At 36.1% G+C, this 15,515-nt stretch overlaps 1 protein-coding gene across 5 annotated transcripts in view; it reads left to right on the top strand.

Annotated features, from left to right (window-relative positions):
* The first annotated feature begins 790 nt into the window (after nt 1-790).
* Nucleotides 791-15,515, top strand: part of LOC113666023 (voltage-dependent calcium channel type A subunit alpha-1) — a 35,998-nt gene continuing 21,273 nt past the window's right edge. For 4 of the 5 annotated variants that reach the window (XR_016184862.1, XM_089199907.1, XM_027181768.2 and 1 more), the window contains exons 1-9: nt 6,143-6,494; nt 6,992-7,097; nt 7,351-7,490; nt 12,072-12,205; nt 12,791-12,943; nt 13,732-13,943; nt 14,395-14,507; nt 14,685-14,800; nt 15,299-15,346. Coding sequence is in view for 4 of the 5 variants with exons in the window: in XM_089199907.1 (XP_089056033.1) it covers nt 6,292-6,494; nt 6,992-7,097; nt 7,351-7,490; nt 12,072-12,205; nt 12,791-12,943; nt 13,732-13,943; nt 14,395-14,507; nt 14,685-14,800; nt 15,299-15,346 (1,225 nt within the window). In the remaining variant the exon portion in view is untranslated. Of the gene's footprint in view, nt 955-6,142; nt 6,495-6,991; nt 7,098-7,350; nt 7,491-12,071; nt 12,206-12,790; nt 12,944-13,731; nt 13,944-14,394; nt 14,508-14,684; nt 14,801-15,298; nt 15,347-15,515 lie in introns of those variants that run through there. The other variant, XM_089199906.1, reaches the window with a different exon arrangement.

The following is a 15,515-nucleotide window of genomic DNA, read 5'->3' on the forward strand; positions in this document are numbered from 1 at the left end:
CACCGCCCTCTCCTTTATAACGATATGTTTATTGTGATTTACATTGTGTTGTTGATTTGGAGTAACTGATTTTTGCCACGAAATTCGAATGTAAATAATAAATTAATCGCCTTCTAGAAATGTTCAATTTACGCCCATATATCTACAACGATGGTTTTTTCACTTCATACGAACATCAAGCAGGAGTATCTCAGTTTGTTGTCATTCAGTTGTTTAATCCGCGTCTATTCAGTCCCTCCCAGCTTGTCTAAACCATAGTCACCTTTTAAGTGCTTTTTAAAAGGAACTTCAAAATACACTTTCTAACATATCGTCACAATTTTCTGTTTAATTCCCATCGTATAAACCGTATATTCATGGAAATTTAAGTGTTTCGCGATTCATAAGAATTGGCGCTATTGTGGTGTCATTTTGTTACGCTTGCTATCTCGTTATTTTTTCTTCATTTTTGACAAACACGAGTGTATTTTATTTGCCGCAATACAATGTTCTAAACCGAAATCTAACTGACTCTGGTGAGGAAATCTTACTAAGGTTCCTAACTCTATTACTATACAACCCAAAAAAGCTGTTAAACCAAAACTATCCAGTAACAGTGAGGTTAATGTTCAGTTTTTTAGTCTCTGATCGTATCCTGTTATCAGAAATACTGAAAATTTTATTCACTGACATTATTGATAATGGTTCCGATTAGGACGTAAAATTATCACTCGCAGGTTTTAAGCTAAGATCGATTACCATGGTTTTCACCATTGGGCATAGCAACCATTCGAATTTACTAACGAGCTTCAGGTAAAATTCATAATCAAAGAAAAGGAAGAGGATTAAACGAGCATTAGTTTTCATAAATGCAGTTTTTTTCCGCTCCGCTCGGAATTGTGTGTCGATCCACAAAATAAAAACAGAACAGAACGGACACAAGTGAAGAGGATCACTTTCAGCAGTTTACACCAGGTAGGCTTTTGAATGAAATCGAGATTTTTTTGTACGCTTTTCAATGTATAACCCTAAGTAATTTAATCATTCAAGACTGATCTGAGACGCTCTCACAAACTAGCATATCTAAATCTAACATAAATCTAGCATATTCTTGCAAAATACACTTTCGTCGATACAATTCTTCAAGTTTGCAAAATTAAGTTCTTGTCAGATAAAAGAAAATAGAATAGTGTGTCGTTGCCCCTTTCTGCAAGAATACCAATCAAGCTGTGATGGCGTAAGGTACCATTATTGACTTAAATGAATGCTAAGCAGCTACTTCTTCCATTCCATTAATATAGCCGCAAACCTATTGGAAATTTTTTTTTAAAAGGCGCACTATTTGTCTGTTTAGCTTAATAATCGAAGACTTCGTGGCAGAAATGATCTCAAAATCCGAGCTTGCGAGCAGGCGTGGAAATTATGAATTTTCTCCACTAATCTCAAATAAAGTACGACAACTTAAGTATATGGTGATAAAATGATCCTGTGGAACACTTTCCGCGATCGTCCGCAGAAATCGCGATGGGGGTCTCACATGGACTTATCGAAAAGAATTTTAAAGAACAAACCGAATAGTGAGGTAAAATCCCAGAAAAATAATTCACTCCTGTTGAACAGGTGCAGATTAAGAGGACAACAGTAGCTACACTGAATATCCGTACAGAAGGTGTGAATATGCAGAGTAAAAGTTCTCTCTCTCTCTAAAAACCGACAAAACTCGCAAAAATTGGGAAGTGGAAATCGTGTAGAAGAAAGCAAAATTGAACCAATAGAGACTATTTTAGCTCAAACAGAGGGCAATTTATCAACTTGATCGTTCAGGCTATAATTTAAAGGAAAAAACTTCATTAATTCAGTTTATTAATGTGGCCCCACACAAAAGAAAATAAGCCCTGACTCCTACCAGCTTCTACCTTGCCACTTTAACTTGACCGAGATTACAATTTCAGCAGCCAGGGTTGTGTCGTTAATCCAAATTAGCTGTTATTGCCTTTTCTAAAAGCTCTCTTGAGTTGTAACACACTTGGAGGTAACTATAAACACAGACTTGCTTGGCATAGCTGAGATTGAGTCAAACAAAAAGAACATCCTCCTTCATTTGTGATGTGAATTTAAACAAATTGTTTTTCAAATTGTAAGAAAGTCAGTTGTAACTGTGTGAATAACACCACCTTTCACCAAACCGGAAACCATACAAAATATGTTTGTATTGAATAAAGAGTCACAGTCTACGTTTGTAAGCCATAGCAGGCTCATGAATTATTTGAAAGTGATTATACTTTGGCTACAGAGTAAAAGATACTTAGTTGTACTGGTTAGCTATTACATCTTTATTTTTCGAATCTAATTTGTGAGTTGAAAGCTTATCTTACCAAATGCAATGATCTTAAGATATCTTTTGTTCCAAACTTCGCTCGAGGAAAAATGACGCTGTTGTTGAAAATCAGGGTGTAAATATCAAGCATAAATTTAAATTTATATGATCAGCTGAGTCACGCACGAATTTTAATTGGTTCTTATTTATGATCTTCTGGAAGACAGACGCATTGATGATGTCATTATTAACATTTTTGGCTTTTTTTAACCATTTAATTAAAACAAATAGACTCTTTGATGCTGCGTGTCTGTTCAGAAATAGATCACAGACGTACTATTTTCCGTTTCCATCTAAACCTGAAAACAGCTTTGGTAAAAACTTCGTGACTCAGGCAACTCGGTCCTTATTGTTCCTGTTTGTTCCTTCATTATCTTTTTATCTCGGTAAAGAAATATCCAATGTGTTTTTGTCAAATACTTTAAATGAAGATGACAGAATACTCTTTGTTTTAAAATGTATAATGTCCACAATTTACATTATTGCAGAAAGCACTATTAGCAAAGTTGGTTCAGTTTGAAAAATGTTTTTAATATTTAAGTTTGATTCTTAACATTCTTGATCTAATAATTAAGATAGTTTTCTCATTTAAGACGAAATCCGTCCTGTTTTAATTATTTTCCAGATCAAATTATTTTCTCAACATAATTAGATGTTAGCAATCATTCGTCTAATTGCGAAAAACGGCAAGCGATATGCTAATTTATGTTATGAAAAATATTAATAATAATTATATTTTTGGTCTAATATTAGTGCAGAGATAAAACAAGCTGTAACAAACATGTCTGGATTTTTAACTTCACAGTTTCGTCTCAGTCAGTTCGGTCAATCTCCAGTTATAGACCACCTGTCCTTTGCAAATAGAGATATTAGTTTTTTAAAGAATTTATTTTTGTTCTCTTCATGTTTGATGTTGACAGGTGTCGTCTGGCTGGGTGTCAAAGCTCATAAGGGTTTTAGCCAGACTCATATTAACTTTGTGATGACAAATGTAAAAGCTATCACATCATTAACAATGGTGTGTCAGCTAGAGGCATTTCCTTTATTAAAAACTTCCAATCAGGGCGATCTAACGCTTCTCTTACAAAGCTATTCATGCCTTTAGACAACATTTGGGAATGTTATAAGAATATCTGCTCTGAAAATTAATCTCCAACCCCCCACCTGAACTTCTATTCTTGCTATTGATGTACAATGATTGAAAATGGTGGATGAAGTGAGAATTTCAAGGGCGGAACACGTAATTAGTGATCTATAACAAGCCAGCGTAACTGTTTAAAATCATCAGGTTTGGAATTTCTTATTGAAGATCAGGGATGGATAGAAAACATTCACATACTTCCAAAACAGAAGGATAAAAACACTTTGTGGATAATTTGATCCATTGAGTGATTTATTTCTTCCTTCTTTCATTTACTTATTTATTCATACGATAATATATATACATATCTATATGTTTTTATTCATCAGCTTATTCGTTTACTCATCTATCCATCTATGTAATATATTTATTCATTTACCGGACGATATCTTCAAATGCACAAATCGTACAGTTCCAAAAGAGAAAAGTTCTAATGTGATATGATCCAAGTACAAGAATGCGAAAAAAAGTATTTTCGAATGTGTATTTGCTATTGTGTTCTCTAAAAGAGAGTTATGCGTCAGAAATTCCATGATTTTCATCTCCGCCATTGAAAACATGCATGAAAATTGTCAATTTTCTCCAAATTTGTCTTCAAATGTGCCAAAGTTTAACCTTCACTAGGAACGCCGCCACTTTTTGGCTTTTCAACCTGGCCCGTTTCGGGTGATATGAAATAGTCTCACTCTGTTTCTTTACATCTCTTGGCACTCGGTGTGAACAACTGAAAGCTGCACAAAAAGGCGTTCTTGACTTAGATAATGATTTTTTTTTTCCTCCGATAACTCAAGCAGCAGCTGTTTGAGAACCGCTCGTTGCAGTTTTGTGCGTCCGGCCAGGTTACTTTGCTTTTTCTCAAAATGGCGCCGACCATCATTTAATTTTCAATACATTTGCAGAATCTTTCAGAAAAGTTAGAATACTATTCAAAATACTAAACCGTACCTACAAGTACATTTTCGCCTATTCTTCTTTGAGGTGGAAATAAAATGTGCATGTCTTCAGGGCATATTTCTCCATTAAAGATTGACGTTTAGTTTAATACACAGTATCCTTTAAACCGTGCAAAGCCAGCCCCAAACACAAGGCAGATCTTAGATTAGGAAACTCCAAACTTTATTCTTCAAGTTAAAAGTAGGTGTACAGGCAGTGTAGAACAATTAGACTTGATAAATAGAACACTAGAAGGTCACGATTGCGTTAAAATAACAACTCGGAAGTGAAGAGATTTTCAAACACTTTTGGCTTATTAGATGGTTCTAAGGTTGCTAAAGTTATTTCATGAGTTCATGTGGTTTTGCCAGTACATAGAATGAAATTTATGGTGGTTGAAGAAGCGATTAGACAAACTTTCAGGATTTGAAATACCACGATTGTAAAAGAAAATTCTTCTGCTTTTCATAACTCCGGTCGGTGCTTCGAGAAAACATCCAAGAGCATGGTCAGTGAAAAGAGTGATTAGTGACTAGCAGTCAGAAAGAATTGGGGCTGTCTGCGATCTTATACATTAATACAAAACGTAACTGCCGAATGTTCTACGTCTCTTCGAATTCGGAGGTTTAAATCCATATTCAACGTCGTTTAATTCCAGTTAAGGCATTAAGTTAAATCTAACCACACACAAACCTAACCTTTCTCAATTAGAAACTATTCTAAACAAAGAGGACTATGTGTAAATTCTGTATTCTTTGTATGAGAATTACTTCTATCAATAGTTGCACTTGCTCTGTTAGATAGCGCGAAACGTAATCAAGGCGTATTTCTTCCTGTTTCAAGAAAACACGATTAGTTATCTAATTTCATACCAAGATTATAATATGAATATTTCACATGTTTGATTGTGTGAGACCATTGCAATTATTGAAAATATTTCTTGAGAAAGGCAACTCAATTTGCAGAGATCGCGCCCAGGGAAAATAATTTTAACCAATTTTGAACGAACTTCAAGAGTAACTGATTCTTTGTTTACCATGAAAGCATGAAAACTCAAATACCTTCGGTTTAATGTTTTGGTGTTTATAATATTTGTATTCACTGATTTTGCTACAGTTCCATTAGTTTACATGTTAAGGCTTCGTTTTATGAATTTTTAAATCCCTAACACTTCGTGACAAATGAAACTTATTCAACCGTTAAAATTTCGTAATAAACTCTGATGTCCGAAAAAGCAATCAATACTACTATACTAAGTTTGTCGAAGTCTTCAAACTTACGTAGATCATCGATTGAGGCTCGAAGTCCTTCTATGAAGGTTCAAACAAATTTGTGGAAGGTGTGAATTTCAATATCCTTGAGGCAGAATCTTTCTTGATTATAATATGAAATTTATTGTGTCTCTCTACTTACATATTTAAACGAGCAAATTTGAGGAACCCTTGGCAGTGGTGCGCTCGGTAGACATCGCTTGAATCATTTCAGTTTTCGGTTGAAAAGCTTTTCAAATTAAGCGACAGCAAGCTTTTACGGAATACCCGTTAATATGATATCATAAGGCAGCTGTATTTACGGCATAAAGTGCCCCATGTTTCCGCAATTCTCCTGTATACATCAATTACAAATCCCGATAGCCAGCCTCATTGAGTAATAAAAGAACTAAATGCTGATTGGCGGACGTCATATGCAAATTACATGACCAGACGTTCGGCTTTTCTATTTTTCTGAATTAATGCGCTGTGTTTCGGTGATTTCTCGTTGAAGATGAATTTTGATGAATGAATAATATTCCCTGCTCACTTTCCATGACGCGCTATTTTCGGGTCACAGGTGACGACGAAATAGAAGTCCAAATGTTTCGATGGCCGATGAGGCGAAGGATCTCACTAAGAATTCGGAAAACAAGCTCCGAGCGGCAACAGAGGTTTTCCAGCGTAAATATCGTTCTATGTCCACTTACGGAGAGCAAGTCATCGATGATGCCAACCGCTCAAAGAAAGCGCTGTTCTGCCTTCCGGAAGACAATCCTCTAAGATTCTATTGCAAAAAGATCGTCGAATCCAAGTATCCTTTACTGAGAAGCTTAAAAAAATCATCATCATCATCCCTAATATATCTTTGCTTGAATTTTCATCAGTTATTCCCTTTTGTTCCTGACACTTGTGTTATATTTAACTATATTACCTTGTGTCTCTCTGGTACCTCATGTTCAGGTTGATGTAATTTTAATTTTGCGGTGCCCTAAGTCTGTTCGCAATCAGCTTTTAGAGGCGCTTGCAATTTTGTTTTGATTTTGTTAGCGTGAAATTATTTTTCCTCGCGCGTCACAGGGAAATACTGACACGATAGAAAATACGATTACTCCAAACATGAAATTCTTCAGATTAAACCTGATCCAAAATTTTCCTTTCATTTTATCTTTTCGAGGAATTAGCTTCAGACTTCTGTTCCTTAGGCACTCTAACTTTATTTCGCTTTTGAAAATGATTTGATACGAAGTTTTATTTAGTCGATTTCACAATTTGATTGCTGTATTGCTGTTTTCCTGAACTCTGCTTTAGGAAGTTTGAATATTTTATATTACTGACAATCGCCGTAAATTGCGTTGTTCTGATGTTAGATGAACCGCTACCCAATGGAGATACAACTGAGCGAAATGAACAACTGGTAAGAAACTGCTTTCTTCGCCTCAGTAACTGACAAAGAAAAATCTATGGTTTAATTAAAGAAACATTTCAGTTTTTTTTTCTAAAGAAGCCATTTGAAAGCAGGAAACCTGCCCAGCACAACAACGAAATATATTATAAAGTAAATTCCCGAAAAATCTGGAGACAAAAGTGAGTTACGGACGAAAAAGAGAGAACAACTAACAAATTTATGTACGTGTAATTCTTAAAACGTTTTCGTTTATTTTCTTAAGGAAAAATCTGAGAAGTACTTCGTCATAATTTACTGCATCGAGGCTGCAACGAAGATCATCGCCAGTGGATTTCTTCTTCATAAGGATGCATACTTGCGAAACGGCTGGAATATTTTGGATTTTGTGGTGGTCGTTGTTGGGTAAGCCCTTTTTATTTATCTAAACGACAGTAGAGTTTACGAATATTAACTCTCTCTTCGTTCAGCTGCTTTTGTTGTCATTTTCATCTACGCCGGAAATTTCGTTCGAAGCGGAGAGCGCGCGAGGTGTGCGTTTAAAACTGAAACGCATTTTTTGGCCAGGGAGCTCAATCTTACCAGCGATTTTTAATGTCTTCCTTTTCGACGCCATTTTGGAGACCCCTGTTGTGCATGAAAGAATAGTTGGAGTGAATCATAAAAGGGCCATGTATTACGTTCAGTCAGAGATAAATCATCGGCAGGTCTTATTAGAGTTCGCTCTCACTTCGCTGGCTATAAATCGTTATAAAAATAAATACACTAAGCAAGCAATGCGTTTGCTGAACAGGACGACAATTATGTTGCAAATATGTGGCACCTCGTACTGTTATGACATTGATGTCGCAAACAACAAAAACAACCACGAAACGTGTATACATGTACTGATAAATCAACAGATACAAGAAACTTATTGCATGTTATTTTTAGATCAAATACCTTTCGTTTGAAGTTAAATGACACTAACCGAATGTCAGCCCATTCAGATCTCCACGACTTTATCAGTAACAATAAAATTTCTCTGGAAAACGCTCGATTTACCATTATTACGTAAGTGTATCATCATAAAGTAAAAAGAATGAAATCATTTAAAGCAACTACGATCGATTTTCACAATGTTATTTGTCTAATATTCTACGGCACAAAATTATTGGTATGCGATGCGTGTTGCCTAACACAGTTGTGAATAAGACACTTAAAAAGTTTATTTCTTTAAATTCATCTGTTAGATTTATCGATTGTTGAATGGAACTCTGTCATAATCAAAAGTTGAGTATTTTCAGTAAGTAAAACCTCGTTCCCAGAAAGACACTGATGCGGTGTTCTAGCCACCGTAAAGGTTCCCTCAAAGTCACAGCAAATATATATAGTCTTCGTGTTTTAGCGTCGTAACCGCTAGCATTTTAAAGGAGTTAAGAATAGAATTATCATGTTCCAAAGATTAAGCTAATGTATGGCAATATCTTGACAGAGCATAAGCTATTCTGTTTTGTTCAATTCAACATGCCTATTTAAACTTCAAAATTAACCACGTCAAGAAACACTCCATGGGCGATTCTTTCATTTTACAAACGAACGCTCTTTCGACAAGTTGCCCTCTTGTTTTAAGTATTCCGCTAATTCAGCCAATCCAAATTAGATCTACTAACAAAAAATTAGGAAGTAAAAAGAAATTAACTCCAACAGCTTAATTTAAGGTTATTTCAGTACATGAAAATGAAATAATATAAAGAACTCGTGGAGATTGTCTCCTGCCTTTGTTACTGCGCTTAATTAAGAAAAAAAGCGTAAAGAAAACTTATCTAACCCGCAATTTAACCACGCCTATTTATGGATAAAGACCAATTGCTGTATTTTGACATAGTTAATGTGCCATCGAATTTTTGGGTTAATAGCTTCAATATTATTTGTGACACATATGGATTTGTCCTCGCTGAAGAATTTGGCGTTTTGTTTTAGTTTCATATCATCAGTATATGAAAGTTTACCAGGAACAATGGGAATTAAAAAGTTATCATTCTCTGTCAAAGGCAGCAACATAATTGCAAAACCTTCAGGCTTAGTGCCGTGCGAGGTGGATCTGGCAATTATTTCTTTGGTTCAATATATATTCGTTTCATGTTAAATAACTGTTAAAATGAAAAATGTCAGGTTAGATCCTATCAAAGGTTGCTTATCTTGAAACAAAAGGAAATCAAGTGCTGAAAAATTTTATTCCCCGCGACTACCGACGTATGTTCAATTATGTTTTAAGACAGCTAGGTAAATATTTAAAGGTGTTAGTCACCTGAAGGATGTGTGAGGATAAGAATAGGCTACTGACGAAGGAAAAAAAAGTGACAAGACTTTATTTACGTGCTGGTACGATAAGCTAATTTAAATACAATTTTGCCCTCTGTTGATCCAGCTTTAATTTCAGGAAGAGAAAAGACTTGAAAGGTGTTTTTGTTATGCAACTTCAGAGGATTTAATTTTTCTATTTGTTTCTTAAAAATCCCTTTTTACGGGTGGAATATTTGTCCACGGAAGACGAAATATGCGGAAGCTGTTGATATTTAAATTTAAGCAACTGATGAAATGTCCGTGATAGATTGTCCATCGAGTAGTGTTTCATTCATCGATTACTGACTTTATACCCAATGCTAATGAAATTTCTACCTATGCATGATGAAAACCATTTTTTAACCTGTAGACATAATCTGACCTATTTTTGCAAACCCGTGAAAAAGAAACCTTGCAACATATTCCCGGCAGCATAGGATTCGGCTGTTAAACCCAATTTAATTATGAGCATCTACGTCATTTTATACTGACTGACCTTCTACTCGTAGCTTTATTTTACCAGATGCTCGTAGAAAGTATTTCTTTTAGAGTAAAACGAGCTGATAATTTTTGGAGGAGAATTCATCCTCGCCGATAAAAACTTCCTAAGACGTCGCAACAAACTGATATGACATGCTGCGGAATATTGAGATACTAATCAATTTCATCACGTATTACGATGTTCTACAGATCTACGGCCGTCCTACAAATAAAAGTGCCACCCTCCCCTTCCCCCTCTCTCCTGGTTGAAAGCGAATCTTAACAAGACAACGAAAATGAAAAAAGGATGGTATATTCTTAAAAGTAGTTTCCGCAAAGGTAAAAAGGTGACGCAAAGATGGCTGTTAAAATAAGCAACAGGAAGTGTGAACTAAAAATAACAGAAAGGAAAAAACCAGCATGAATACGGAAAGCTAAAATCGAAGATCAAACTTTATGATGAAACATAACCAATTTATGAATCATTACGCGAAAAATATGATTAAGTTTCATAACAGAAAGTAACTTGTCACCTCTCTCTGTCTATCAACGCAGGGAAGCGTGCTGAGTTTTCATCTTTATCTATATAATTTGATGCCTTAATGTGATAGACTTTTTCCCTTCGTTTGCTTTCTTAAAATTTCTTTAATTGCTAATTACTCGGATTACGAACTCTGTCCCGGTTGCCCTCAGGCCATTAGCAGTCATTTATTTTGTACCGCAATGAAAAGAGTATTTTCTTGTCATAGGGTCGTGCCCTAATTCCATCAGCTCCTTTTCCTTCGATATACTGGCGTAGTACATATTTTTAGTTTCCTGCAAGTCTGAGGGAAATTAATGTCTCCCCATAAATAAAAAATCTCAAGATTGTACGAGTTCGCTTTCTAGTTTTGCTTGAAAACTTCTCTTCGTCGTGGGTTTAGCAATGGACTTTTTTCCCAGCCTTATCAAACGGACTTCCTTTTTTGAAGTGGTTAACCGACGAAATACAAACTCCATGAAGACTTGGATGTCGCTACAGCGACGCAAATCTCAAGTCACTTAGAACCTCCTTTAAGAGGTGTCTATTTCAGTTCAGTTAAGATTTTCCTTCAATTATAACTAACTATTCGCTTTTATTTCCCATCGTGCAATCTGTTTGCATGAACTTCAATCGGCTTCGTCTCTAATGAAAATGATTTATCAATATCCTTACTTCCTAACACTGACTCTATTTCTCATGAATTTAAATGCGCTGGTGATATTCGTCCAGCACACGTATCGTCTTTTAAAAAGATCCAAACTTTTTTAACCTTCTAAGTTTTTTACAATTTCATTTTGTCTCGAATTATTTGTTCCGCTTTTGATGTACAGAAACCATTTGGATGCTAGTGCTTGCATTGTAAGTTTGATTGACAAGTTCGCGTGGCCGGCAACGTTAATCATTTATATCGAGAGATTCTAAACTCTTTATATATTCCTTGATTTTATTCAATAGATTGTAAAAAGCTTTCAACTAAATAGTGTAGTTTATCAACCATCTCGGACCCATCGTATATTCTTCCTTCTGTTAACGATCCAGTTTTATGATTTTGCGAAGCCTCTGTGATATAATAACTTTGCAATCTGTAAATGCATCGTCTCGTATAAAATTACTTATTCAGCTATAGATAGTTTCATCATTCCTGTTCACGCAAACTTCTAATTGCCCTTTTCGAAACGAGTTTTTGGTTTGATCTTGATAAAAGGAAGACCAAAACACATAAAATATTATTCAGATTGTAAAGTATGAGCGGAGAAAAGATAATTACTGAACGGAAATGGCCCATATCCCTCGTGGAGGGGGAGTCCTTTTTCTAAGTTATTTGTTTAGCCACCAGCGAACTTTTGTCCCACGATAATTGAATTCTCGTGGATGCGTTCAAACTTTCTATCGAAAGCTTCGCGCGAATTTTCCGAGAGACAATATGTACGAAGGTTGATATAGTTCGCCTGCGTTTGTTTTGCAAAAAAATTTACGACTTTGGTTTAAGGAGAGGTTATTTTTCTTGCCATGGACGATATCATTGGTCGATGTTATCGTTTTTTTCTTTGAAATCAATTCTTTTTGGGCCTAATACCTGTTGTATTTCCATAATCAATATTTTATCGTTGTTATTATGTGCTCCGACTCAGGTAAACGAACTTTGTTATACTCTGTAGGTTGGTGGGCATGATATCAGATCTCGAGATCTCTGGTGGAAGTGACAGCAACAGCTTGAAAGAGTCGGAGTCGCTTAAAGTTCTGCGAGCGGTGCGAGTCTTGCGCCCACTTAAGATCGTTTCTGGAATACCAAGTGAGTGGACAGATTTTTGTCTTGTCTTTTTTTCTTTACGCCCAGGACTGGGACGAGTGCTGACTTTGGCCAATTAGAGCAAAGATACGGCTTGGTGACTCAGTACCCTCGCCAAAGTCTAAATTTATTGTCCCTCAATGCGCAATTTAGAATTAAAAACTAAGATGAATAGATCATTTATCGTACTGAAACATCATTTGAGTAGTAGACGCAATTTTGGAATTAAACGACCTGCTAGAAAAACTCTTATTTATGATTCGAAAATTCTTCTCGCAAACTATAAACCTCTCAGGCCTGCCAGCTCTGTAAAAATAGTTAATGTTCTGGTAAGATTAGGGGTTGGTTAAAAGGCACAACGCACTCATATCTAACGGCAAAAAACGGAGGTTGATGATCAGTGCTTTTTGTTAGAATTCTCATTTGTCTTAAGATCTGGGTTCGATTCCTCATGAGGCTCAGATTTTCTGTTTCACGTTTGTGACGAGAGGAGTGTCATCTCTCTTCCTTCTTCCAACAGGCCAAAAATTGACCATGCTTTCCTATTCAATTCAAATCATAATCTGCATGTTATTTGTTTTGCTGCAGGTCTTCAAGTAGTTATGAAGTCAATAGCAAGAGCCATGATCCCTCTGCTGCAGATTTTGTTTTTGATTTTATTTGTTATCGTAATCTACGCCATAATAGGATTAGAGCTTCTTAGAGGCAAGTTTCAGCTGACCTGTTACAATACAACGACAGGTGAGAGGATATATTTATTTATTAATAAACCACGCAAGTGAATTGCACTTTTCGCGCGCTCTGATTGGCTAGTTCGGAAGTAAATGGCGAGTACTACTCACCTCCGAGCAGCCGGAGAGACAAAATCGTGCGTCAAGAATTGAATTTTTTGCCATTTTTCGGTATATTGAAAGAAATAAACTAATTTTTTGGTATTTGTATGTGTTTTACATACTAAAACAATTATTATTCACCTTAACTTTGATGAATAATTGTTAAATACGCCTCAGTTAAGGTTGGCAATACAAGTTAACTTCAAAAGTCAGAAACATCTAAGATAAAAGGAGAAAAAAGGGCGAGGGCGAGAATGAAAATCATTGCAAAATTAGGTATTTTCGAGTATGGGTTATTGCAAAAAATTTATTATTTCAATTCCATTCAAGATTCATAATCATGTAATCACAAGGATGTTTAACAAACAGTATTTCTACCAAGAAAAATGAGCGTAATGGAGACTATGATAAATACACCAGACCACAGTGAATAGGTAGCGTTGTTCTGAAGATAGAGAGGTTGTTAGAATCAACCCAATTCTCTGGATGCTTTAAGGCTTTCATAGAGAGGCGAATTAGTTTGGGACGAAAGCTCCATTTACCATAAGCAATCTAAAATCTCAAACCACGTGTGACGCCAAGCTGGGGCGTCGAGCCCAGGCCACAGCGGACGAGTACTCACTCGCACAATTGAAAATCCCTTGGGCTACAGGTGCATCATCTTAAGTCTACTTATGTTTTCATGAATTTATTCAGGTGAACTGGACCCTAAATTCAAAACCCCACGTGTCTGTAGTGATCCAGAAAATGTTGGCCGCCCCTGTGACACGGGTTTGAGCTGTGCAAAAAACGAATCCGTTTGGAGAGGACCAAACAAAGGCATTACAACATTTGATAATATCTTTCTATCAATGTTGACGGTATTTCAGTGTATCACAATGGAAGGGTGGACTGATATTATGTATCATGTAAGTAGATTTAACACATTGATAGGCATCTTTTTTCAATGAAAACTTATTTTGTTCCTACGCATTTGGAAAAAAGCCATTCGGGTGATCGCACAACTAGAAAAAATATTTTCAACGAAGAAATTTTCGCTTGCTGTAAACGAACCCCTTTCGATGTATGTGACTTTAACACTCCTCGCGACGTCACAGTCGATCGCAGCACTCAATATCCAGAGGGCCTCTTCTCACCAGGAAATAGACGCAATGTAAAGGTATTGCAATGTCCACCTAACTGAAAATGCTTAGGTTTGATTGCCTTGTAATGGCATCCCAACCTAGAAAACTCGGGCACCGTTTCTGTTGACAAGAAATTCGAAAATCTATGCTGATTTGTTTATTTTCACGATTGATTTGTCTGATAACGAAATCATCCTGGTACAAGAATTTACCTGTTTATCGTTTTTTATTGCAGAGTTACGATGCAAGAGATTATCACACACGTGTGGTCACATCAATTATTTATATATCATTAATTATCATTGGCTCATTCTTTATGCTCAACTTAGTTCTTGGTGTCTTGAGTGGGTAAGTATTGTCAACACAATTTATGACAGCAATAACACTTGGCGTAAAAATTTCGATTTAATTAACCGTAACCTAACGTATATCTTGCAAGCATAGTCGCAAGTTCTATAGGTTCTCTGCTTTAAAAATCCCTATCAAAGGGTGAAGTAACAATGCCATTGTTTCATATCTTTCCAGTGAGTTTGCAAAAGAGAGAGAAAGAGCCGAAAATCGACGAACGTTTTTCAAGTATCGCAGTCGAGAAAAAATAGAAAGACAAGTCAATGCGTACACAGACTGGATAGGGAGGGCAGGCAAGAATTTTTCCTTTGCGTTCGCTATTAAAAAAATTGGTTAAGTCACATTTTCTGCCAATTACTAAGAGGAGACGTACAGAGCGTCAACTGTAACAGTCCTACTGAAATAAACAGTGTCAAACCAGTTAAGTAACGACCGGCTATATTTAGCGGCTTTGCTGGTGCAGTAGACGTACGTTAGTTAAGGCAGCCAAGAATTCTTATGTTGATCGAGCTTTTCCTTTGAAATTGCGTGACGATCGAAATAAATTATGATAGTAATAAGTTCCGCCGTCAGGAAACGAGTCAAAAGATTTGAGGGCGAACTGGCTAAGATGGGGCGAAATTGTTTTATTTCAGGGTGGCAAACTCGTACAGGAGGGAAGGGGGGAACTTCTAGTGAGGCCAAACCTCCAGAAGTCCTCTAACAAAACACCAAACTACAAACTTTTGTGAAATTAACAAGAGGCATGGTATCTATAATTCATCATGGACTTATATTTTCCTTTTTTGTAGAGGACATTATTTTACGAGAGGAAAGAGAGAGACATGGAGTAGGAGGAGGTACGCGGTGTTGCAAATATTTTTTTGAATATGTTTTCTTAACCTTTTTTTCAAAGTCATGTAAGAAAAGAGGGACAGTTCTGTTGCAGCTTTTTTAAAAACAATCGATATATGAAAAAAATCGTTTGTTAACAGCCGAGCGTTGTTTATGGGATTGTTATAGACAGCT

The sequence above is a fragment of the Pocillopora damicornis genome, chromosome 3, assembly GCF_964200805.1.
Source record: "Pocillopora damicornis chromosome 3, jaPocDami1.2, whole genome shotgun sequence".
Classification (NCBI taxonomy): domain Eukaryota; kingdom Metazoa; phylum Cnidaria; class Anthozoa; order Scleractinia; family Pocilloporidae; genus Pocillopora; species Pocillopora damicornis.